This window comes from Triturus cristatus, chromosome 1_2 (genome assembly GCF_964204655.1).
Source record: "Triturus cristatus chromosome 1_2, aTriCri1.1, whole genome shotgun sequence".
NCBI classification, from domain to species: domain Eukaryota; kingdom Metazoa; phylum Chordata; class Amphibia; order Caudata; family Salamandridae; genus Triturus; species Triturus cristatus.
Window position 1 is genome coordinate 343,645,683 of NC_140580.1, and position 27,367 is coordinate 343,673,049.

Below are 27,367 nucleotides of genomic sequence, written 5' to 3' on the forward strand. Positions count from 1 at the left end.
ACCTAGTGGGCAGGGGGAAGGTGAAGCCCTTCCAGGTCAAGATAGAGACTATCATAGCCTGGGTTCCCCCAAAACCCAGACTGTGCTTAGAACATTCTTGGGCCTCACTGGGTACTACAGGAGGTTTGTCAAGGGATATGGCACCATTGTTGCCCCCTTGACAGAGCTGACTTCTAAAAAGCTGCCCAGAAATGTGGTTTGGACAGAGGTATACCAAAGTGCATTTGACTCCCTGGAGCAAGCCATGTGCACAGCCCTGTGCTCAGGGCTGCTGACTTCTCCCAAGAGTTTCTAGTTCACAACTGTGCCTCACAATATGGCATAGGGACAGCGTTATCACAGCTAAATGAGAAGGGCCTGGACCAACCTGTAGCTTTTATCTCCAGAAGGTTACTCCCCAGAGAACAGAGATGGAGTGCAATGGAACAAATCCTTTCCAAATTATATGGACCCAGAGGGGTTGACTCCATCTAACTCTTCGGTCACTATACAACCCACATTTCTGTAAACATTTATCCAGTTACTCCTGAACAAGTGCTGGTCTTGATCAACAGGATCAAACCTGGATCAACAGATGATCCTGCCCCATCTTTACATCATGGCCACCTTGGCCCCAACCCTTCTTGCCTCCATCAATCTTTCTTTGAGCATGAAATCTTTCTCTGTAAAATGGAAAGCAGCCCATTTCAGACTGATCCTAAAAAATACCACGGCTTGTCCATGAGTGATGGCTAATCACAGACCTATATCACTGCTCCCCTTTCCTGGAAATGGTATGGAGACCTTAGTCAAACGACAACTCAAATCTTTTCTAGAAACCTACTCCCTGTTGGGTCCCTCCCAGTCAGGATCCGGGCCTCTTATAGCATGGAAACAGCACTAATAGAGGTTTTAGACTCAATCAGATTTGATTTGGATGGGGAGAGCTCAGCCACACTGGTTTTGCTAGACTTGTCCGCAGCCTTCAACTTCATCTCTCCTTCAACCCTAATCCAAAGACTTGGGGAGATTAGTGTCAGGGTAAAGCGCTAGGTTGGCTTGAAAAATTCCTGACCAATCAAACTCACTCAGTACAGCTTCATCTCTTCACATCTAGAACCCTGGCATTATACAAGGGGGTGCCACAGGGTTCCTCTTTGAGCCTACCCTTTTTAACATTTACGTGGCCCCCCTAGCCAAAGTAATAAGATCAGGCGATTTTGATGTAATTTCGTAGGCTGATGACGCACAGCTTGTCATCCCTGTGGGACGAGCCCAGAATCCAAAAAACATAGATTTAGGGAATGTATAATTAAGGTTGACTCTTGGATGTCAACTAACTACCTCTAACTGAACTCTGCTAAAATGGAGATTCTGCTTTTTGGGAAAGCTCACTCTTTTTGGTCTAATGACTGGTGGCCCATGGAACTGTGGTCGACTCCTACTCCCAAAAAAGTAGTCATAAACCTTGGCTTCCTAATCAACAGCGACGGCCCGTGTAGGGCGTTTTACCGGGGCGGTGACATCGCCAAATGAGATGCAGCGCGCGCAACGAAATTCGTTTTATTAATTTTTTTGGTAACTTTCCTGAAATCGGCCGTATGTCGCATTTTGCAACCCCCCACCCTGCCCCTCCTCTGCGCCACGTCACCGCCCCGGTAAAACGCCCTACACGGGCCGTCGCTGCTAATCAATGGAAACTTGTCAATGAAAGAACATGAGAACTCAATCTCCGGATCATGATTTGGCCTGATGCTTTTGCTTAGGAAAGCCTTCTAATGGCTACCTTTGCAGACCAGGCACTCATTGTGAATCACCTGCATTATGAAAATCCCTAAATGTTGAAATGAATGAGGGCATTTTTGCCAAACTCTAGGTTATACAGAACACGGCTGCCCACTTGGTCTGAATCATGCCATCTTGCTGTCCTTCTGAACCCATGGTAAGATCCTTTCACTGGCTTCCCATAAGAAAACGTACCCTCTTTAAGTTTCTATGTCTGGTTCATAAACATTTACATGGAAGTGGTCCATGCTACCAGCAAAACAAACTGCAGCCCTACATCCCAACCAGCAGTCTTCGCTCCAGCAAGCGACTGCTACTATGTCCCTGGTGCATTTGTATGTACAGGTATGGGGATGTTCTTTTTCTTTCATGGCGCCCCAACATTGGAATCAGTTACCATTACATTTACACACTTGCTTTGACCTATTCTCATTTAACAAAATCATTAAAAACATGGCTTTTTAATTTTTAGATTCTTTTCATTTCAACTTCTGACATGTGAGGATATTCTAGCATTGAGAGACACCCCCTCTGGGTGATGCGCTCAATATATTTAAATAACATAACATAGAAAAATACGCTTTTGTTGTGGTCGCGGCCCTGAAGAAGTTGAGGCAATACTTTTTTGACCCTTACTTCCTGATTCAGACTGACCACATGCTCCTCAGATGGCTCATGCATATGAGGGATGAAATTGTCGAGGTGGTCCATTTCCCTACACAGTATGGACATTAGGGTAGAACACAGACCAGGAGTTGACCACCCCAATACTGACGGTTTGTCCAGGTTTTTACGCCTTAGTGATGAGAACTCCCTAGAGCTAGGGTAGATCTCCCAACGTTCAGCTGGGGAGGACACATGTCAGACCTGTCATCCTTAGGGTGGGCTTCCCCCCAACTTTTTGCCTGCTTACCTCCACTTTTTGCTGCCTCTTTGTGTTGGCCTTAGGACTCTGAGCACTTTACCACTGTTGACCAGTGTGATAAGTTGCATGTGCTTCTCCCCTAAAACATGGTGGCCTTGAAATATATCTGATTGGCATAGTTAGTTTACCTGTATGTCCCTTGTAAAGTAGTATACCATATACACACGGCCTGTAATGCTCCTAGTGGGCCTGCAGCACTGATTGTGCCACCCACACAAGTAGCCTTTTAAACTTGTCTCTGGGCTGCCATTGCAGGGCCTGTGTGTTCCGTTTACTGCCACATCGAATTGGCATTTAAAACCACTTCCCAAGCCTTGTACTGCCCATTTAATACCCATACACCCCTAAGGTCAGCCCTGGGTAGCCCAAAGAGCAGGATGCACTGCAACTAAAAGGTATGATTGATTGATTGATTGGGGTACTTATAGAGCGCAACTATCACCCTACGGGCATCTTGGCGCTTGCATTGGGAACCTGTCCTGGTTTTTCCCTGTAAGATAACCCGTACTGGGCATCCCCAAGGTGAAAGCCAGGCATCCCACCGCATGGGGCCGTTGTGGAGATTAAGCAGGCTTGTTGCCCAGAGCTGCATAGTGTAAACTCGTGCTTAGAGTGGGCACCGAAGCGAGAATTATCGAGTCCGTGGACAATTGGGTTCTGGACCCTGCCGCGTCGGGAATCGAACCCAGGTCCCGGGCCTGATCTCTGCTTCAGGGTATGCCTCCTCTAACCAGTGAGCTACACTTCTCCACTTTCTTTTTAAGTTTTGCATGTCCTGGTAGTGGCAAACAGTTAAATACATGTTTCACTAATGTGAGGCCTACTCCTCTCATAGGCTAGCACTGGGAATTCCTTAAAAAACTTTTAAGCTGTAATTCCTGATTAGAAAGGAATAACTAAATCATGTTTCATATCTTTAGAATGGTAATGATAAATCATCTTTAGTGGTAAAGTTGGATCTGACATTACTATTTTAGAAATGCCACTTTTAGAATGTGGACTTTTCTCTGCTCTTAACTTCGCTCTTTGAGCCTGCAGCCTGTCCCCAATACGCGTCTTGGCGGGGGTGACAGCTACACCCTCTAGATAGCCATAAGCACAGAAAGGAGAGGCTCATCTAAATTCTGAGCACTCATCTGCATTCTGATGGGTCGTTCCTGGGCAAAGAGGAATGGGAAGGACTGACACTTACACTTCAATAGGTAGTGTCCTCTCCACACACAAAACACTGATTTAGCCCCCACAAATAGTCTGGCAGACATGATTGGGTTGAAAGGGATCGTATTCCACTTCAGAGAACTCCTTTGAAGTCACCCCTAAATCAAAGGCATGTTGGGGTATAAATACTGGAGTTCTGACCCTAGCAGATCAGTACAATACTGGACCTGGGAAGAAGTCTGCTGGAGTCTTGACTGCTGTGTTCTAAGGACTGCCACTTTGCCTTAACTGACAGTTCTGAGGAACTGCTTCTCTGCTTTGCTGAGTTCCCCTGCTGATCCCTGCCCTGCTGAGAACAAGGCCTGGACCCAACTCACTTGAACCCAGAGTGACTCCAATGGCTTGCTGGCTTACTTCCTATCTTCTGAAGTATCAGGAACACAAAAGACTTCCTGCAATCCTGCTGGTGCTGCTGGACTCTGTCATCTGTGAATCCTGCCCTTTCCTGAGATGCCCCCTCCAGTCCTGGGCCCCAGAAGTGGGTTCTGCAGCTGATTTCTGCAAAACCCAACTGTGAGAAAGTGCCCTCTTTCTGCATGGTTGCCCCCACTTTTTGATGAATGTGTGATGTGATTTGATTGAGTGTGCCCTGGGCTCCTGCTAATCAGCTACCCAGGGCCAATGTTCTTTCCCTAAAACTGCATTGAAGCCTAAACCCAATTGGCATCTCTGGCCACAGGTCAGCCCCTGGTAAATGGTACCACAGGTACCCAGGGCACTGTGACCAGAGAAGGCTTCTAAGGGCTGCAGCACTTATTGTGCCACCCTTAGAGGTCCTGTACCCTTACACACACACGCACACACTGCCTTTGCAGGCTGTGTGTTTTGGTGCAGAACAAAATGAAGAGTCGACATGGCACACATCTCTGTGTGCCATGCCTACAACCCACTACCCTGGCATAGATCAGTCACTCTATAGCTGGGTGCACTATACCAGTGGTGAGGGTACAGGTGCATGAGCAGTGCTGCCTTTAAAAGTATATGGTGCTGGGAGTTTGACATTACGAACTCCACAGCACCATAACAGCTACACTGAAACCTGAGAAGTTTGGTATCAAACTTCTCGGCACATTAAACCCACACTGATGCCAGTGTGGGATTGAATGAAAAATGCACACAAAGGGCATCTTAGAGATGCCCCCTGAAAATGAACCGACCACTAGTGTCCAGGCTGAGTGGCTGCTTTCAGCTGCTACCACCAGACATGTTTCTGGACCCCTGGGTAGAGAGCCTGCTGATCTGTGGGGCCTGAAACAATGCACACCCTGAGACGAGGTGCCAAGCCTACTCCCCCAGGATGGGCAGGGTTCACGAACAGGAAGCTTCAAAGGCTTGCCGCCTTTGTGAGCTTCCCCAGGCCACTTGCTGCTTTCAGCAACTGGCCCCCACTGGTTCAGACCCCCACTTTGGGCGGGAGAACCGGCGAGAAAAACAAGTGAAGAAGAGAGGTGTGCCCACCTCTGCCAACTCCACCCTTCAGGTGGGGAGGCGAGGTAAACCACAACTCCCAGTCCCCGCCATCTTGCAAATGGGGGGACTCAGCCAACCAGGGACAGGCTCATGACCCCCTCCCACTGGAGTGTGGCAGAAGGGGGTGTACCCACCCTAGGGAACGGACCCATTGGTCCCTGCCTTTTACCTACCTGAACCTTGCTTCCTCAGACAAGAAGAAACTACAAGAAGAAGAAGAAGAAGGACCGAACAGCCTTACAGCAGCTAACAAGAGGAAGACGCCCGCTGACTTGGCCCCAGCCCTACCGGCCTGTCTCAAAGTCGAACCTGCTCCTGTGAAATCCCGGTGTGTCCGGCAGTCAGCAACCTCGAAAACCCCGGAGGACCTGCCTGCCTTCAACAACAAAGACTTTGTCTCCCGTGAACACCGGATTTGTTCATCTGCAACCTCTTGCTCTGGCCGGACACCACAGATCCGCCCCACTCTGCACCTGCCGTTCATGGCCCGAGCTAGAGTGTGCAAACACCACGAGAAGGTCTCCCCAGCGATCTTGACCTGAGATATGGCGACCCCTGACCGGCATCAAGCCTCCAACTGACGCCTGCGGTCTAAATCCAGAAGGTCCCACCCAACCGCAACCAGGAGCTGGTAAGAAGGTCCGACCCCAAAAGGCACCCCTGCACCCGGCGCCCAACAGCCTTGTGTGCCCAAACCGACGGTGCCTAACCAACCCCTAACTTCCCAACTTACCTCTCGAAGTGGTAGTCGCACCCAGAAGACCTTCGTCCCCAAGCCTGCAGTGCCTTTGCAAAGCGGAGGTTCTCCATTGAAACCAACAGGGTGCCCGAATGCGTCACAACAGCACCCTGCACCCGGCCGTCCTAGTGCCGCTGAGGGTGAACCTTTGGTGCTACTTTGTTTCCCGATTTGCCCCGAGCTAAAGTTCAGGAGCTTTGCTCCCACAACCAAGTGGCCTGCTTGCCAGCAGCCACCAACCGGAGGCCCCCATCCCCCATTGGATAACATTGGGCCTCCGCACTCTGCACCCGGCCATCTTAGTGCCATTGAGGGTGTAACTAGAGTGCATCCTTGACCCGGGGGGACACCTGAGTCTACCCCAGAGCCTTAACTCCCACTACTGAATACTTACCTCATAACCGATAACACTATTTTCCTTCATATGATAACATTGACTGTTTTTCTTGGAAAGGTTTTTAAGTGTGGAGTATGAGAAAGTAAAGAAATTCTTTAAAATTGCATAATCTAACAAAAATGATTTTACTTACCTGTTTTCAGGAAATTTCCCAGAGTAGTATCTAGGTATACTTCTCTGTGTAAGCCTAATAATCTCAAAAGTTACTTACCTGCTATTTTATTAACCTATTGAAGTCATTGTACTGCATTTACTAAGTATTGCATTTCTCTGCATCCTTACTGTAACTCAAACCAAAGTACACATACAATTATCATTCAAACTGTATTTCAATTGCATTACTACTGTAAAGTATGTATTGCTTACCTGTGCCAAGCTTGCTTGGTTCTAGAAAATAAAATAACTTAAAGAATATTTTTATACAAAAACAATTGGTCTGAAGTTTAGGCTTTGAGTGTGTGAATTCATTTGCTGACTGAGTGTGTACAACAAATGCTTAACACTGTCCTCTGATACTGCCTTACTGCTTGACCACACTACCACAAATAGAGAGTGACGTGCTATCTAACTTTACCTCTGCCTACCTTTGGGGATCCACTGGACTCTGTGCACACTATACCTCACTTTGGTATAGTATATACTGAGTCCGCTTCCTACACCAACGCATCTCCAGACTGCATGAGAAATTCCGTTGCATCGCCTTGCGATGTTGACGCAGAGACTACTTAGTGACAGCGGATCCACAGCCTGCACAGCTCGATGATGACACTCTGTGCGGCTCAACGGCAACGCATTGCATTCACTTCAATAGAGCTGGATGACGATGCGAGACCCCCTTTGCACTGCTCTACGATGACGCAGTAGGCTCTCAACACTTTTATTCTTGTATTTCTTCAGCAGGACCTGTCTGGGTATGCCTGCCCTCCATCACAGTCTGCCTGAACTTTGGATTTGTACCGGTCCCTCGGGATTTCAAATAACCTTTTCACCACGAGCGACTTCTAAGCGCTATTTTTGCAATTCTTAATTAAAAATTCACATCTTGACTTCTACTGATTGGACCTTTGTCGTTTTGGTCTTGTTTTAATCAGATACATATTCTCTATTTTTTTAAAACAAGTGTGCAGGCTTTTTGTGGTGTTTTCATTGTGTCACTGTGTGTGTGTGTGTGTGTGTGTGTGTGTGTGTGTGTGTGGGTGTGTGCGCCTGTGTGTGTGTTGCACAAATACTTCAGACATTGCCTCTTACGTTAAGCCTGCCTGTTCTGTGCCATACTACCAGACGGTGAGCACAGGTTAATTTAAAATGTGCATCTAGGCTACCCTGACTAGGATTGCATTCCCTACTTGGACCGGGTGTATACCTCTGCGAACTAGAGACCCAATTTCTAACACCATAGTTCCTCTTAAAATATGTCCCTCTGGGCCCAATGCAACATAAGCGAAAACTGAACAAAAAATGTACCATAAGAAGAAAAATAGGTTTGCTGCCCTGAAATCAAATATATGACTGCATTTTGGTAATTAGGCTTACCTGAAAGCAATGAGAAATACGTCTTGGAATAACTAGTCACAAAATATGCAGCAACTGTTTAATTTGATCTGTAACAATGCTTAGCTGCATAATGATGTTGATCTTGCGAAGCTGACCAAATGCATTAACTCCTCTAAGACTCCCATTCTAAGTTGCCTTTTAACTCCGTGGGGCGAGAGTGGGTGTGGAATTAGGGATTCTATTTATGGAATAGGGAGTAACCTGTCGGACCCGAAATTTCCAAATTTTCTCCCAATTTATAGGAATTTATGTGAAAATGTCATCTTGATCAAGTTCAATATGGAAAGAAGCTCTGGGCCTTTGTCATTCAATGCCTACTCTGGAACTAAACCTAGAGTTAGTAATATAATGGACGTCCAATACATGCTACTAAATCGATATAATAAAAGTGTTCGCTACAGAATGCTTATCCCTAAATCGATGTATAAACACTAAGTACCTTATCAAATAATAGCGTTAACACATTAGCGAACAGAATACTATAACAAGATCTACAGTTACTCACAAAAATGAAACAGCCAGAGGAGATTGTTGTCATGACTGATGGACAAGGAAAAGGTGTTAGACACCACACATCTCATAGTATATTTCCTTAGGAGCATTGGATGTGGAATTTGCTTCTTTTGCTTCCCCTCCCCATTACCTGTTTGAAATGTATCGACAAAATGTACTGCAAATTGGTGTGCTTTTATGGTTTTTGTAATGAAATCGGATAAAGATATTTATCTATCTATCTATCTATCTAATCTATCTATCTAAAATTGATGGTGCTTTGTATGGATAGCTGGGTTATGAACTTTGGAATTGCATGGTTATGGATTCCTGCAGTGAACTTGGACTGAAGAAAGTTTCCAAGCCCCTCGTAAAGATGCAGTGAAGCAGTCCCTCACCATTTTGAGTAAGGAGATAGACCTGGCTAATAAGCATAAATTATCTACTGATCAAACATATGTGCAGCAGTATGTAGGGCTGGAAAGAACACCTAAAAATTATGAAATTAGCGATCGGTCATTGATTGATGACAAGCATATGTTTCTTCTGTCATAGCTTTGCAATATTCCTTTGCGAGTTTGAACAGCAAGTGGAAAGGGTCTTATGAGAACGTGATATCATGTTGCCTCTGTGTAGAACACTTAGAACAGTTAACCATATTATTTTAGATTGGGGTCTATGATCCTCAGAGATCCTTTTTCTACGGTTAGGTACTTATGTCTGAGGAATGTGGAATGACAGAACTGCTTAAACAATTTCACGTCCGGAAAACAAAGAGCACAATTAGCTGCCTATTTAAGGCTGATTCTCACAAAATGATGTGGACAGTGATTATGTAATATGTAATTATTTCCTTTCTCTTTTTGGCTGGAATCAGTAGGAGAATCAATGGATTAATGAAACACCTATTCCACATCAAGTATTTATGTGATGGATAAATATAGGTATGCTTTTAGGCAGTTTAATAATTGACACCAGGATTGTACTTGATAATAAGCCACTGGTGGAGTTTGTACATTTGTAGGTCTCTCCTAGCGGTGCGGCGCATGCGCTGCACGCTTTGCGAGGTATGCAGTATACACTATAGAGGGGAAAGCTCCGCCCACTTTCCGTCCATGTTTTTCATTGGCTTAAATCATAAATGCTGCATTCTGATTTGTTTTCAGCTTGTTAGTCCCTTCTCCTGACGGCCATGTTGTAATTTTTCTCCTTCCATGGCTATCGGCCCCTTTACTTTAAAAACTCTTTTGGTCCCCTGCCTCCCCCGTTCCCTCCTGCAGTTCGTGACTTTTCTGCTCACCACCACCCCCCCTACTCCCGTTCGTGCCTTCTTGGATGCCCGCACTTTTGTTTACAATGCAATAGGTCTCACGTAAATATGAGTCCTATTGCATATTTAAATGCTTGCTTTCTCCTGGGATTGGCTGGCTGAGTTTGCACTCTATTTTGCCTGACCTGTCCAGAACACATGCGCAATACAGACGGTGATCTTACGCATGCGTCCAGCAGCCGCCATAGATTTCCATTCACTCTCGCGCACCCCTCGGTGGCGGCCGCCGCTATTGATGGCCTTTTGATTGTGGCGCCTATGCGCGCAATGCCTGTGTCTTAGTCACCCGCCTGTCTCGGGCGCAGAAAATGGCAGCTCCTTATACTCCAGGCATTCCTGCGGCTGGTTTATGTTGTGAATCACCCCGTTCACAGGCAGGTCTCGGAAGGTGAGAGTGACAGCTCGTTCCCGGGGTTTGATTGCTGTATGCTCTTGGTGTGTTTGTGTGCCTTTAATTTTTGAGACATTTTGATCTCCACTTCCCAGCAGAGGAGCAGGACACGCGTATTCGGTGGACCGGACGCGTGTACTCACTGGACCGGTTGCGTGGATTCGCGGGACGGGACGCGGCGGCGCTTCACCTGGGCGCAGGCTGGTAAGGTCTCTTGTGGCGTAGCATGGGTGGCTGTACTCTTTGAACATGCAATAGTAACGGGAGAGGCTGAACGGATTGCATGGCACCAGGGTCACGTCTCTGTTGCATGAAAAACAAAACTGCATGTGTGTGAATTCTATTAACCTGCGTTACACTGGTCTAGGAAAAAGTGTACGACCACTTGGCAACATTGTAAAAGTACTCATTTATGACAAAGTTCTCCACACATTGTTTTAAAAATGAGTTTATCAGATGTCATCGAGTACATTATGCTACAATCCTCTGCTTTTATTTAACAACCTAGTGCATCATGGGTGTTGTATTCTTGTTTTTTTGCTGCTGCACCTATTGAACTAAGCATACACCTCAAAAGTGCAATTTCTAATCTGGAAGCCCAGAGCTGGAATGTGGTGTCCCTTATTACATGGCTGCGTCTGAGGGTTCCGTTGACTAACGCGTAATTCTGTGTGACTCCTCCCCCATCACATGTTCACAGTCCATGCGGCCTTTCTCACGCCTGAGATGGTTAAAATAAGTACCATATAACTATATGCGATAAACATCTGCAAGATAGTACCAAGAACCTTCCGTTTGAATGTGGGCTAGCAAGGACATATGCTTTGTTATTTCATGCTATGGTGTTATGTTATAGGGTCCTCTGTAGTAACTTTAGAGCCGCTGCCCGTGACCAAGGAAATTAATTCTGAAACACGTTGGGCATTTAACATTTAGGAGGAAACCTACTTACCTTTGCCCTGCCGAGCATCATATTGATCCTGGTGAGGAGTGCGCTTGTTTGGGGACAAACTGTGGAAAGGTGTATATACGGCTGGTCCGGCCATAAGCGCACCACTGCTGGCTACATGTGGCAGGTCTGCGGCTTTGAGATTGCAAAGCCAGTCGGAATCCTGGGACGCTCTCATGTTGGCAGGACGAAGGCGTATGGTCTCATCCACCTTATCAAGGGTACGAGTTATTTCAATGACATTAAAAGCAGCATTGTATAGAGAGATTTGCACTTTTGGGAATGTGTTTACTAGCATGCACTGTTGAGCACGTGACACTCATTTGAGATTTATTAAAGCAGATTGAAAAACAGTGCATTTCAGACTTGTGAGATCTCTTAACGTGCCGCTGCCCGTGACCAAGGAAATTAATTCTGAAACGCGTTGGGCATTTAACATTTAGGAGGAAACCTACTTACCTTTGCCCTGCCGAGCCTCATATTGATCCTGGTGAGGAGTGCACTTGTTTGGGGACAAACTGTGGAAAGGTATATATAAGGCTGGTCCGGCCGTAAGCGCACCACTGCTGGCTACATGTGGCAGGTCTGCGTTTTTGAGATTTCAAAGCCAGTCGGACTCCTGGGATGCTCTCATGTTGGCAGGACGAAGGCGTATGGTCTCATCCACCTTATCAAGGGTACGAGTTATTTCAATGACATTAAAAGCAGCATTGTATAGAGAGATTTGCACTTTTGGGACTGTGTTTACCAGCATGCACTGTTGAGCACGTGACACTCGTTTGAGATTTATTAAAGCAGATTGAAAAACAGTGCATTTCAGAATCGTGAGATCTCTTAACGTGCCGCTGCCCGTGACCAAGGAAATTAATTCTGAAACGCGTTGGGCATTTAACATTTAGGAGGAAACCTAATTACCTTTGCCCTTCCGAGCTTCATATTGATCCTGGTGAGGAGTGCGCTTGTTTGGGGACAAACTGTGGAAAGGTATATATACGGCTGGTCCGGCCGTAAGCACACCACTGCTGGCTACATATGGCAGGTCTGCGTTTTTGAGATTGCAAAGCCAGTCGGACTCCTGGGACGCTCTCATGTTGGCAGGACGAAGGCGTATGGTCTCATCCACCTTATCAAGGGTACGAGTTATTTCAATGACATTAAAAGCAGCATTGTATAGAGAGATTTGCACTTTTGGGACTGTGTTTACCAGCATGCACTGTTGAGCACGTGACACTCGTTTGAGATTTATTAAAGCAGATTGAAAAACAGTGCATTTCAGACTTGTGAGATCTCTTAATGTGCCGCTGCCCGTGACCAAGGAAATTAATTCTGAAACGCGTTGGGCATTTAACATTTAGGAGGAAACCTACTTAGCTTTGCTCTGCCGAGCTTCATATTGATCCTGGTGAGGAGTGCGCTTGTTTGGGGACAAACTGTGGAAAGGTGTATATACGGCTGGTCCGGCCATAAGCGCACCACTGCTGGCTACATATGGCAGGTCTGCGTTTTTGAGATTGCAAAGCCAGTCGGACTCCTGGGACGCTCTCATGTTGGCAGGACGAAGGCGTATGGTCGCATCCACCTTATCAAGGGTACGAGTTATTTCAATGACATTAAAAGCAGCATTGTATAGAGAGATTTGCACTTTTGGGACTGTGTTTACCAGCATGCACTGTTGAGCACGTGACACTCGTTTGAGATTTATTAAAGCAGATTGAAAAACAGTGCATTTCAGTCTCGTGAGATCTCTTAATGTGCCGCTGCCCGTGACCAAGGAAATTAATTCTGAAACGCGTTGGGCATTTAACATTTAGGAGGAAACCTACTTACCTTTGCCCTGCCGAGCCTCATATTGATCCTGGTGAGGAGTGCGCTTGTTTGGGGACAAACTGTGGAAAGGTATAAAACTATATGCGATAAACATCTGTAAGACAGTACCAAGAACCTTCCGGTTGAATGTGCGCTAGCAAGGACACATGCTTTGTTATTTCATGCTATGGTGTTATGTTATAGGGTCCTCTGTAATAACTTTAGAGCCTGGCTTGGATACAGCCGCAAAAGTAGCCCTAGTGGATGAGGTCTGAGGCTGGAATGAAAGCCTCTAAAAGTGAGAAAGGCGCTCCGTCCTGGTTGAAAATAGCGGGGTCCCGTTCCTGTTCCGAGTGAATAAACATGCTGTAAAATAATACGCCCTCTACAACAATATACTCGTCTGAATTTGAAACTGCCATTGACTTCACAAACGGCAAGGGACGGCTACAATCACACAATTTATTAAAGTGAGGAAGCCAGGATTAATCCTAGATTTCCTTTTTTATATTTTTATATTATGAAGTTCAGCCACTATATGCTTATCATTTGTTTCCCTTTTTAACTCCTAAGGTGAATGCTTTATTTTTAGCATCTCTTAGCTCTTGAGGTTAAAGCATGGTGGCAGGCAGAAGACAGAAGGGTCCAAAACGTTTTCCACTTAAGCAAGTCAGGCCTTTGGCTTCAGCCTTGAGTAGCTTGGCCACTCCTGCTCAACATTTGTAATCAACAGCAGTACCATATATGTATCATAATCTACTAAAACCCTAATTGCAAGTTGTGACTGCTTACTGTACATAGCATTACCAAGTGGACAGTGACTGGCAGTAAGATAGGACAGTAATAGCGAGCAGAAATAGAGGCAGGTTAGGGGTCCCATGTTGTGGTTACAGAGGCAGGCAGTGAGATTGGACAGTGCAGAGTCAGAACGAGGCAGCCCCCGTTGCTCTTACTGTGTCTGGCAGAGAAGAAGGGCAGTGAGAACTTACTGAGACAGGCCACAAGAGATCCCAATGTACACCTAATAACAAACTGTGGTGCTGCACCCTTTTACTGCCCAGTGCAAAGTACAAGAGCTAATGTTGCTGTTCCCACGAGAATGTGCTGCATAGCTAAATACTTATAAGGTTCCAAAGGCGAGACCAAATGCAACGCAAATGCTTGTTTACAGTTAGAATTGTTTACTGTTATGCAAAACTATCTTAAGTAAATACAATCACTAAAAGGAAAGTTCCATTCTAACAGAAAAATGGCCAGTTCGTCTTCTGACTAACATAGCCACTACTAAAATTACTTTCATGATTCACTATACTAATTCACCACTAATCTTTTATGGGTTCCGGAGTAGCGTGCTACTTGGCGAAAAAGCGTCTCGTCAGGGGTGGTAAGCACTATATAAATGCAATTACAATACAATACAATACTTTCTGAAAATTATCCTCACCTGAAACTGCTAAACTGAGCAATGGTCACCCTATCACTACCTTGCCTTTCAGGGTCAAAGTCACTACAAGTTTGTTCTCCAGTCAACTCGTCCAATATATTCCAAGCAACAGTTACCAAGGACGCTTCTGTCCGGGATACAGTATTAAAACTGGCCACTTGTATAGCTTGGCTGTTGTACCTTGCATTCTCCAACAAGCATTAGTTGTGCCAATAGGCCTGGCTTTAATGTACAAATGCATGCAACCACAGGCATTCACAAATTATATTTTCGTGCATGAAATGCACAAATAGTATTTATCTAATGAAATCCTGCCCTGTTGGCTTTGCTGTTACTGAGACATAAAGAAGCAAAATTATTGTGTTATGTAGAGAACTCATTAGGATATAAAGAACTGAGTGAAAAACAATGTGATTATTTGGTGTTCATTTCAGACCTAAAATTTCCCCCACCCCGCACCTTCAGTGAGCTTAAATGGTATAGAACTCAAGTTCACTGCATATGCAGATGACATCAATGTTTTTTCTGTCAATCCAATGGATGCTATAGCCTGTATTACACAAGAGGCAGAGCTGTTTGGTTCCTTCTCAGGGTACAAGCTAAATTTGGTTAAAACTCAGACAATCCTTAATTACCAACCTTATATTTTGCCAACGTCATTAGGTGTTACAGTTACTGCCCCATATTTAGGTATCCGCCTCAGTAGTCAGGTTAAGGATATAATCACTCTGAATTATGAGTCACTTCTCAAATTAGTTTCGGCTAACCTACATGGCTGGCACCTGCTTCCCCTTAGATTCCTTGGTAGGTGCAATGGAATCAAAATGAATGTATTGCCCAAGTTTTTATATTTGTTTCGTTCAAACCCCTTTCGGGTCCCGCGATCTTTTTTAAACCGGTTGGAAAGTGCCATAGGCAGCTATATCTGGGGGTATAGACGTGCCAGAAGGGCCCTTAGCTTCATTAAACTGTCTTACAAACAAGGGGGCTTTAAGCTCCCAGATTTTAAGTTGTATTACTGGGCCGCATTGGTCGGGCGGATCCAGAACTTGCTAAATGGGCTCGAAGCCGGTTTATCCTCATTGGCCTATCAATCAGCTAGCTTGTGGACCGTCGATAGGGTTTATTCTCTACAAGACGTCAGATCCTAATCTTTACAAACGGGTTAGATTCAAGGTAGTCAGGGACATGACAAGGATCTGGCAGGAGATCTGTAAGGAATACACACTGCCCTTGTTGCATTATTTCACTGTTTTATGGGGTAATCCAATACTTCCTGAAATATTTCAGGACTATGTGTGGCAACGTATGGGTGTCAACAGACTTGGTCAAGTGTATGACAGTCAGGGGTTTCGTTCATCCTCTACATTAAGAGAGGAGTTTGGGCTCCTGCACAGTCCTTTTTGTAAACATCTAAAAGTAAGGGATTATTTCCTACACAGACAGAAACTATCAGATATACCATATTCGTCGAAAATATTGTTGGGTATATATGGGAATGATGGTAAAATTTCTATTAGTGCATTTTATCAGAAACTTATTTCATTAGCTCATGACGACAGCATGCAGATATCTGCAAAATTAAGTTGGCTTCTTATAACTGACATAACAGCAGAAGAAATACAGGAGGCCTTGGATACCCTAGACCGAGCGGTAGCCTTTGTCAGTTTGAAATTGCAGCAAAATAGGAAAATATTTATGTTGTATTACACACCCAAGCTCATTTTTAAGTGGGCAACATCTCGGTCTTCTGCTAAGTCGTACTGTCCAAAATGTAAGACCTTTGCGGCAGACTTACATCACGTTTTTGGACTGTCCGATGCTTAAGTCATTCTGGAATGATGTATTCTCAATGCTCACAGGGCATCTGGGTCATGAGTTTCAGTTTACAGACAAGGACATTTTTCTTGGGATAAAACATGAGACCACCAGTGAGCCGAGATCATTAGCCTCTTTTATCATTGTATGTGCCTGTTTATGTATCGCTAGAGTTTGGATATACCCTACCAGCCCGAACGTTAGCGAGTTCTGGGCACTGCTCAGACAGGTGTTCGAGTCTAAATCAGCCTTAGCTAAGGTTTGAGGCCCTCACTCTTGCTTAAGATTCAAAAGGATCTGGTCTAGTTTTCCATGGGAATAGTCTTGCCTGTTGTATTATTCTACTTTGTACATCATGACATTTCACAATTTTTGTTGTCTTTATTCCCTTTTTCTTCCCTAAACTCTCTGTTCTTTCTTCTTGCTTTCGGCCTTATCTAATCTATGTATCAACTATGTGTATCATCCTATGCATGTGTTAAAGTGCTTTTTTGTTTTTGTTTTGTCTCTATTTTATGTTTTGTATTTTATCATACTAATGGCTAAATATTTTTTTTTTTAAAAGAAGATAAAGAACTGAATGACAAACAATGATGATTTGATATTCATTTCAGACCTAAAATAGCCCCTTGTGTATTCTAATAGAAGCACTTCCTATTAGGAGGAAGGATACACCAAATAGTCAATAGCGTGAGGTGAAAGAGTACCAGTGTTCTTGGTGCAGCCAAACCTCACCCTATGTATGTTTTAAATAACTGGCAACATTAAGTCTTGTAGACGGCTGTGACAGCTAGAACTGAAAAGGAGAGGCATGTCTTTTCATTCTCCTTGGGGTATCTGCACCCACATACATTCCAAAAAGCCCCTAAAGCAGGGGTCTTCAAACTGGGGGGCGGATGCCCCTTAGGGGGCCTTAACTGATCCCAGGGTGGGAGCCATGCTCTGATTAAAAGAAGCATCATGCTGATAGCAGTGCTCTTCTTAAGCTGAAAAAAAATTATCAGCACTAAGCCACTCTGTAATAGGCCAATACTAACATCTTTTGTCATTTATATCTGGCTGGGAGTATGTGTCAAAAGGGAATGGACTTCAAATATTCTTCAAACCTCACCACCCCATTTCTAATAGTCACACTGTGCATACTTTTATGCATTAGTAAGGCCTGCCTGACCAGAATGGTATGTTTAGCAATCATGTATTTGATTGCATTGTAAAGGGTTTAAAAGAACTTAACTGTAATATTAAAATAAGTCTAGACATATTTAAATATTGTGAATTGAATGGAATATTTGGGAAAACTTCTGGGCGGTGCCCCAATGATTTTTTTTATACTGGTGTGGCATTAAAACGTTCGAAGACCACTGCCCTCAAGGAATCAAAGGTAGAGTCCTTAAATGGTCAGTGTCTCATATTTAAGATCAAGACCATTTGACCCACATCAACAAATCGGCATCCCCTGCGAGTCAAAATCACATGGAGTCCTAAAAGTCTCCGTCCTCTATACTATGGTTTTTAGGTCTCGCCTGGCGTTAGCAGCGCACATGCGTTGCACTCGCCATGCGAGGGCCTTTTGGAATCAATACGGATTCCAAGCTAGATGTGCACGCTGAGGGACAGAAGATGTGCACGCATAGGACTGGATGCTTCCTGGCGGCGTGACACTCTGAGGACTTTTTTTTTTTGGCTCGGCAAACTGTATTTTTCAATATTTGATGCTTTTAATAAGCAGTGTGGCATGCTGCGCTGCTTACTAAAAGCATCAAATATTGAAAAAACGAGTTGGCAATCTTTCATTGTGCTCATTGGAGGGAGTGTTTGCATGCTTGTATGAGGCAGTTTTACAAGATTCCCTGCTGTGTTTTGTCTCCTCGAGTGCAGAGGGACTTCTGCTTTTAGACAGAGGTATTTTTTATTTTCTGGGCTTTTAAATCACTTTCGTTGTCATGCAGCGTGCTCCTTGTATTTCGGCCTTTGGCGGTAGTGTGTTTAGTAAAGATCCATGTTCATTTCCTGCTGGCGGGGGGCCCGTGCTGTGACAGGGCGGGTCCGGCTGCAATGGCGTGGGGCCGGCTCTCACTGAATGGTCTGGACGTTCCCTCAGCCCGAGGCCAGCAGAAGTGGCGCCCATGCCTAGTGGTTCACTGAGAACCGGCCAACGTGCACGAGAGCAGGCTGCGATGCACAGAGATGAAATGCGCGTGCGGCGTGCCGCCTTTCAAACATGAAAATATGTGCGGGCAATGTAATGCTTATGGATATAATGCGCGCACTGCACCACCATTCTTATACCTTCGAAATAAACTGTGCACCGCATTTCTAATGGAATGGAATGTGTTCGATGTGTTGCTGTTATCTGTCTCACTGAAACGTGTGGGATGCATCACTGTTCCTTGAAATAAGATTTGTGCAGTGCACCACCAGGCCTACACAACGAAATATGCACAGTGCGCCGTTTTAGCAATGACATGTCTGCACTTGTAATTGTATTTATATGGCGCTTACTACCCCTGACAAGGCGTTGAAATGCACCACTATCCCCAATAAAACGTGCAACGCCCTGACATTAGCACTGATAAAAATGAGTGCAAAGAATACCTTATTCCCAAAAAATAAACTGTGTGCTATGCAACACTACCCACGCCAAGGACGTGTGAAATGACAAACGTTTCCTGAAATGAAATATGTTGAAATGCTTGGCGTACGCTGCTAGTCCCATAAAAGAACTGTGCGCAATGGGCCTTTATTCTTATCAATAACGTGCACCAAGCGCTGCAGATATGAGTGAAACATGCAGTGCACGGCTACTCCAAAAAATGAAATATGATCAGAAAGCGCTGAGATTCCTAAAATATGAAATGAGTGTAGCGCACCATCAGGCCTGAAAGTGTGCCGCGCACTGCTGCTGACATCAATAACATGTGTTCTGTGCATGGTGATTCACAGCAGTTAAATGTGTCCCAGACACTATTGATCACACTACTTGTGTGAGCAGATTTCACTCAGTTCCTTGTGCACAACGTCTCACTATTTATTGCAATCCGATTTGTACAGCGCACCACTATGCGTAACAATAAAACAGTGTGCTCGGCACTATCCTTTCTAAAACTGAAGTACGTGCAACGCACCACGGTTAACTGCAATGCAATATCTGTCAAGCAACACTTTTAAAATAATAAAAATATGTTGCATGCATCACGATTCATAAAAAAGAAAACGGGTTCGGAGCACCCCAGTCGTATTCATGAAATGTGCGCAATGCACCACGAGTCCTCAAATGAAAAGTATCCAATGCACGACCATGTAAATTAATTGAATGTGATCCTTGCTCCACTATTCCTCCAAATAAAATGTGTTCAATCGACTTAAAAGGAAATGTATGCATTGGACTGCTATTTCTAAAACTGCAATAAGTGCAATATATCACTATTCAAGTAAATTGAATATATCCAGCACACCACTAATACTAAAATAGAAACAGTGCACTACTATTACTAACAAACATTGGCATAGACAATAGGTTTCGCCTTTGGGACCTGCTGCATAACTAAATACTTATAAGGTCCCAAAGGCGAGACCTATTGGCTATGCCATTGCTTGTTTATGACTGTGGGAGCGCCAGGCTTAGACCAGGACCGTGCACCCAATTACTAGATATGTGGTATTTGATGATCTCCAAAGGATTTGACACATTGGCCTTCTTATGGAGTAACTTTAGGTTGTTTTCAGTTCAGAAATATAACTTATTTGAAAGTGCTGTTGTTACTCACCGGTCTGTTGCATCCACCGGTTTTCCAGTTCCTCCCAGGCCGCAATAACACCCATAGGTACTGTAATCGGTGATTGCATTCTTCCCAGTAACCTTTTTAATCATGTCACTAAAGTTGAAAAGATGTCCGTGAGCCACAAGACAAACTGCAAAGAAACGAAGATCACACAGTCAGTTTCAAAGCAGGCCGAGGTGAAATCTGTGTTACACAAGTGTAAATTCGCTTAACTGATGAGTTTAGAGTTTCACTTTTTTTCCAAAAGTTAACTTTTTTAGCATTTCTGCTTTATTGCATAATTTTCTTCTGAGGGAGACTGGTTTGTATAGAAAATATGTAACATGAATCTGTTGTGTGGACCTTAAGACGTTTCCTGCTCGAACGATCCCTGCACCGGTATCTCACGTGTTGTATTCAGAATTGCGGACAACTGTCAAGCAACAAACTGCCCAATTGCATTTCGCGTAATTTTCCATAATTTTTGTTTAAGATTATCTGTGTCACAGGAGGGAAGCATTCCCTAATTTGACTACCCTGTCTGAAGGGGAGAGGCTCGGGCCTGAGTGCATGGAGAGCCGTCTGCACGTGCACAGCTCAGATCAGGATGGATTTGAGACACAATTCAGGCATGTATGGGGGAAGATGGACTTGTAGGTGGAGAGCTCGGCCTGAGTGGATGCAGGTGAGTCTCCAGATAGAGATTACCAGATCAGTCTGTTAGGACAAGGTTGGCTGGGGAGACTTTGGAGAGGGAGTGCTTGGACCTGTGTAAATGGAAAAAGGTTTATTTAGGCGGTCAGAGCTTTAGCCAACATGTCTGGAAGTGGGGTCTACTTATGATGATCTCTATCCTGGAAGACAACTGCGGGGGTGGCAGAGGATGAGCCTGAAGGGATAGCGAGGGTTAATAGAGGGAGATCTTCAGTGTGGATTGAGGCAGAGAGAGGAGGTGTAGAGAGTTCAAGGACAGAAGGTGGGAAAAGATTCTGCAGAGGGAGACTTTAGGCCTGGCTAAATGGAGAGAGGAAACACGTGTCTGGATGTAGAGATAAAGGTCTGCAGAGGGAAGACAGCATGTGGTCAATGATGGCCTAGAGAGAGGTACAGAAGACACAGTCTTCCCTCAGATGGTTAGTGCAGCAATGCGGAAAACCTATAGAGGAGAAGCGAGTGGCTTCGAAAAGAGTAGTAGCAAGGAGTGACAACAGTCACAAGCAACATCTAGGTGTGTTATGAGCATTCATGAGACATGCATGTGCCAGGGAATGGACGTCAGATCAAAAAGCGAGAGTGTTGCAGCACATAGACAAGTGGTGCTGTGGGTCTCATGTTGCATGAAGGTGAAAAGGAAGAGAGCAGTGACTGAAGAGGAGAGAGGCCGATCGGAAAAGGGAAAGACATGAGAGAGGATAAGCATAACAATATTGGAGGTCGCGGAAGTGTTTCAGACATCTGAAGAGCATGGTACCACTCACTTCAATGAAAAGGAGAAAGTGATAGGTCCCATGTGGCCTGCATGATCGCAGCATTGGTGAGAGAATTTTGTGATGTTTATGAAATAGGAGGGTGGGCAGCAGATTTGGCAGCAGGTGATGGAAGATAGCAGGGATGGCAGAAAGAAGAGATAGATTATGAAAGCCATGAGGGTGACAAAGGTGACAAGCAGGTAGAGCTCCGACCAGAGACAGGAGGGGTGGGGCAGGTAGAAATTGACACTAGGTGTAGGGTGGACGGTGAGAGTTTTGGCTGATGGCAGGTGTCAGTGATGATATAGGTGGCAAAGGGCAAGGGACCAGGTTACAAACAGGTACGATTTTCTAGCAAGAAGAGCAGGAAACCATGGAAGTCAAGGCTGAAGTGGAGAGGCAGCACAGATGGCCGTCAGCAAGAAGGGTGGAGGTGCATGGACAGTGGGTGGCTAAGTTGTGGACAGGTAAAGGCAGATGGTGGGTTGTATGTGAAGGTGCCGCAGAATGCAGTAGAGCAGTGGATTCGTGAACAAGGAGGGTAGAGGTGGAGTTAAGGATGTTTTACCATATGTGGATATTGGGTTGGATAGCTTGAGCTGACAGCAAAGAGAGAAGGGGGACTGAAAGAGTAAGGGCCAGTAAAGTGGATTGGAGTTGTGTAGATGAAGCAAAGGAGAGGGCAGTGGATACCATAAAGGGAAAACAAATGAGGGAGACTAAAAGGATGGAGAATGCAGTGGCTGATGTCTTAGGAAGCACTCATGCAAAGTTTAAAAAGTTGACATACATGGGGGGAAGAAAGACACTGGGTTCAAATTTGATCTTAAAAATTATGAAAACATTTAGAAAGGAGAATTTGTTGATGTACTTAAGTAGGTGCACAGGGAAATACGGGCAAAGAGGGCTCGAATAGATATATAGGGAGTAGATGATGATAGAATGCTGGACATCTGGTTTCTGACATATGCAAGGATGCACCACAAACGCTACATAGAATAACCTGTCACGTTATTTAAATCTGCTTTGGTAAATCCAAAGTCCCAGAAAGTGACTTCCGAATGGAAGTTCAAGCCCTTGTACTCCTGCATCTGCATGATGGTGACACTTTGCTCCATGGCCTTCAAGACTCCACACTACCCCCCCCCCCTCCCATCCCCCCCCCCCCTCGAGGACATCCTGCTCCCCACAGGCCTGAAGAATATGCTATCATCCCCTCCTTTAATTATTTACTTTTTTTATTACTGCATATTGTCACTATTATTTATAGAGTGCAGACCTACCCACATGTTTTTTTACAAAAAACAAGTTAACTACAACATGACAACATATAACAGACAGACAACACTTATTTGTTATTCCCTATCATCAATCCCAAACTCTTGTGCCAATACACCACCAGATTGGAGGTAAAAAGGTGTAATAAGAAGAAAACAAGGCAACAGGCTCCTCTGTCTAGTCATCCAAGATCTGGATCAATATCCATGTGCCCATCAGGACTGCCCCAATCATGTACCAATTTAGGAAAGAGTTGAAGAGACACCTTTTTAAGGAAAGATACATCCCGATGTGGTTCTACTTTTGCTCACAGAACCCAAGCACTTCAATTACTTGCTGACTGTACTTTTGCCATTCACCCTGCACGGCGCTTCACTGCATTTTGGCTAGATTTGATATATACAAATACCACATACATCTATATATTCAATGATGTGATTCCAAAACAAGTGAATTTTCTTGGTTTGCTTGAGTGCAGCATGAAAAGGAATTTAGATCTGGGATGGATGAAGATCAGCAGGTGAACTGGGTACAAGAAGACAAGACTTGTAGCTTCAGTGCTGATTTGCAAACTAAACGCAGCCCTGCCTAACTTTGTCAGATCAGCTACTCTACTGGAGCTGTGACTACATGGAGTACGGGGGTTTCACGGCTGGGTCATGGCAATCTTTGCATCTCTGAAAGCAGTCGCCTAGCCTTCAGCCAGCCAACAAAGTTGCATAGTTGCCAGTCCAGCCACGTGCGTCTGAAATTCATGGTGGCAACAAGCATGAGCTCATGGAGCCCGTGACAAACATCTAGAATGGCCCTCAGTCCATTTTGGCCGTTTTAAGGCCATCAAACAATCTGGAATGTGGGAGCTATAAGAGGACCGGTGGGTGGTGCATAGTCGGTACATAACCTAGGGTTTTGCAACAAAAAATTGCAAATTCAGGAATTAATGTGTAAAGTTCAGTGTGACGAACTCGGTTTTTTAACCTTCTGGCCAACTGGGAGGATCAGGCATTTGGAAGCAGAGCAGGCGTAGTGAAAACCAAGGGGTTATGAATGAAGCTTTGTGCCCCAGTTGCGGATAAGACGTTGGAGTGTTGGTTGGAACTTTAGTCCTATAGGGAGACAGCATCAGTTTTACAGTTTTACAGGAGAGGCACAGATTCTGGTTTAGGCAGCAGTACTAAGAAACGAAGGAAACTTGCTCAGCAGAGAATTTGAATACATTGGTCAAGCTGGATATGGGGAGAAAGAAGCAGAAGGAGAGAGAATAGTGGGACCCTTAGATGTATGGTAATTAGACCATTCAGTTGGATTACAAGACTTTTGAGGTGAACTATAGGATCTCTTGTCTTTGCCAGATGACCAGTCAAAGAAGTTGTTCCTGAGGAAGATCACACAGTTCATTATGCAAATGATGCTATTAAGATTGTGAACTGATGGTGCAGGTTTGGAGATGGAAAAGTGCAACATTAAGCCAGTGTTTTGTCTTCTGCTAGTTCAACTACAATGTTTCTTTTTGTTAAACATGGTGACTGAAGGTTACATTCATGTGAACAATCAGTTGCTAATGCACCTCTCCGTGTCATTCACATTGTTTTAGCACAGAATCCAAGGTTATTCTGTCATGAAGTGCTCGGCCAAGCAGGAAGTCAGAAGCCTATTTTAGAGGCAGTAGGTTTTAGGTTGGACAGAATACAGGTAATGTGGTTGGCAAAGGAGGGATGTGTTACTCACATTTGAAGAGTTGGTGTGCTAGTGATTCTTTTTTTAAGAAAATGAGCTGGTGAGGTGGTTGATGATGCTATTGAAACAATAATGCAGGATATGAGGGAGATTACATTGAAGTAACCAGGTGTGTTGTTTGGAATGAGCTTGCGATAGGGCAAGCAGTGGGAAGAAGGCAGAAGCCACCAGCAGATTAAGGAGAACACTTAACAGAGAGGAGTGCATTTTCAATGTTGGAAGATTTAAAGAGAATTAGGTTGAGGGACTTTAACTTTAAGGAGTATGTGTTGCTAAAGGCAGATAGGGTAGACTTGTCTTTCCTGAGAAACGAGTATTATAATCTAGAAGCCAGGGATCCAGTGTCAAAATTGTTGCAGAGCTAGGAAAAATGAGAAGAAAGTGTACAATGGGAGCAGCAGGAAAACAAGGACCTGCCTTGGATGTGGATTACTTGGAAGTTGGGGGAGTCAACGGAAGTCAGGTTTGGACCATGAACGAATAAGCCAGTTTAAGAAGCAGTCATGCTCTCTTAAGGAAGGATTTCTGAGGAGGATGAGAGTAAAGGTTAAAGACAAGGGGCAAAGACGTACTAGAGGAAAAGGTCAGTAGGATAATGAAGCTTACAACAGGATAAATATGCTTACGTTTGGTGGTCTGTGTGTGGTAGTTGTTTAAGGGCAGGTTCGGTTGCTCCATTTTAAGTTTTACTAGCGGGCCTATGGTTTAGATAGTAGGGCGTTGATGGGTCATGATTATTGTTAGCTCAGACCTTTCTCATTAAAGTAGCCTTTTCCACACGATCAGAGTCGTGATTGTCCTGTCTCTCCTCTGTGAACATGTAGCACTAGAAATCAGAGGGTGAAGCATTCTTTGGGCTGGAAACTGAACAGTGCATTCTGCTGGATCAGCCAACACGAAGTACAGGGGTCACAAAGCCCCTCCAGTAACAGCTCCTGGGGAAGGGAAGACTCTCTTCCTAGAGCAGTTACAATCAGTGAATAAAACATTTGGCTGAATTAGATAAACAAAACAGCTCCTTCAAGCCACCAGTCAAATCGTCATAGGCACCTAGCACCTCCACTGTGCTGAATCAGAGAGGCTCATGCATTGTAGGTGGCTGCTTTGTCCACTATTTTAATCCTGTGATGTACTTTGTGACTTCTGACTTTTTGCTGCACTCACGCCTGTTTCCGCTGCCACCCTGTGCCTGTGGCAGCAGGCCCAACTCCTTTTATTTAGTGGTGCCGAAGAGTGAGGCTAAGGATCTGTCCTGCTTCTCTGTCAGGCTGTGATTTCTCTCTTCCTCTGTAGTGTCCCTCACAGCACTTTAATGAGGCTCTGGAGCTGGAGGGAAAACTTGATGTGTGTGACCAACACTCTAATGGCACTGATGCTGCTCTGGCTGACAGAACATGGCCAGTGTGACACAGACCGGCATCCATGGGAGGTATGGGAGGATGCAGTGCAGTTGTGCAGTAAAATTAATTATGCCAAAGTGACATTCAGGCAGTGGCAATATGATACAGCAACATTTTCATTTTAATGCCATTGACAGAATGACATGGTGTTACCTATGGGTATGGAATATAACTAGTGACAGAGTCACGTGGCAAATTATGGCACTGACTTAATGTATCTAGATGCAAAGATAAAGTAGGGCCAAAGTTAGTTGTCAGTGGTTCCCCATTACTCCTTTGGCAGTTTGATGTAAAAATTGGTTGGGACCTAAGATGAGAATGAGGATGCCATGTCTTGCCTTGTTAGAAATGGGGCTCTCTAGTTGGCAGAAGTAAGTATCTTTGTCCACAGAGGGACCCTTGCTTCTAGTCAAGATAAGGGGGATACAGACTTTAGATAACCCTGCTCACCCCCTGGTATCTCAGCATGAGCAGACTGGCTTATGCCAAAAGCAATGTGTAAAGTATTTGTACTCCAACACAGAGTAATAACACCACAAATGGACACCACATCAGTTTAGACAATATAAATGTTCTTTATCTAAACTCAACAAGACCAAAACAACAAACATCCAACAGACAGGTAAAAATATATGACTTTAGAACAATTATTGAAAAAATCAAGCTGGTAGAAAAGAAATAGCTCCACCTCGGTATTTCGATGTCGTAACAGCAATAATTCCAAAGAACGGTGCAGACAGCGAGTTGCGTGGTGTCAGGCATAGAGTCACACTGACCCCTAAACAAAAAGTACCTTGGAAACAAAGTCTATGATGTGGCACGGTGTCGTGGAGGTGAGGCGTTGGTGCTGAGGTCAAAGCAGCCAGCTCCCTGGCTGCCACGGGGGAGGTGAGGCATCGTGTCTGCGAGGAGGTGACGTGTCGAATCCAGGACAGGGGAAGTCGGTGGCGTCGGCGGTGAGGTGTCCGTTCTGATGACGGTGCAGAGTCGAAGTGTTTGTGGAGTCACCCTCGGTGGTTATCGGGGCCACGATGACAGGATGCAGGCATTGGCGATGACGGAGTCGGTGCGTGCGCTGGCGTCGGAAAATGCTTATAGCTGCAGGTATCAGCAGGTGTCGAAGGGCGTCCAAGCTGTGGTGCAGGCCGGGCAGTGCGTCGTTCACTTCACGAGCAGTGTGCCTGGCCTCAGTGCAGGTCATGGCATTACGGTGTCATCACTGATGGCGTCGGAGACAGGTTTTCTTGCTTCTTTTAGGTTTCTTCCAGCTCCCAACAGCAGGAACAACCTCCAGAGTCCCAGAACTGGAATAGGCACCTCCTGGCAGGTCAGAACTTTCAGCAATAGAGTTCAGGGGAGCTTAGGGTGAAGTCTTTGTGTCCTTGAGCCTTCAGAACAGGAGGCCAACACACACAGGCCCTTGGA

At 44.9% G+C, this 27,367-nt stretch overlaps 1 protein-coding gene across 1 annotated transcript in view; it reads right to left on the minus strand.

Annotated features, from left to right (window-relative positions):
• LOC146867296 (phospholipase A2, membrane associated-like) overlaps positions 1-27,367 on the minus strand; it is a 73,836-nt gene that overhangs the window by 42,146 nt on the left and 4,323 nt on the right. The window contains exon 2 of the mRNA XM_085604067.1: positions 20,065-20,209. Coding sequence (XP_085460193.1) covers positions 20,065-20,209 — 145 coding nt within the window. The remainder of the gene's footprint in view (positions 1-20,064; positions 20,210-27,367) is intronic.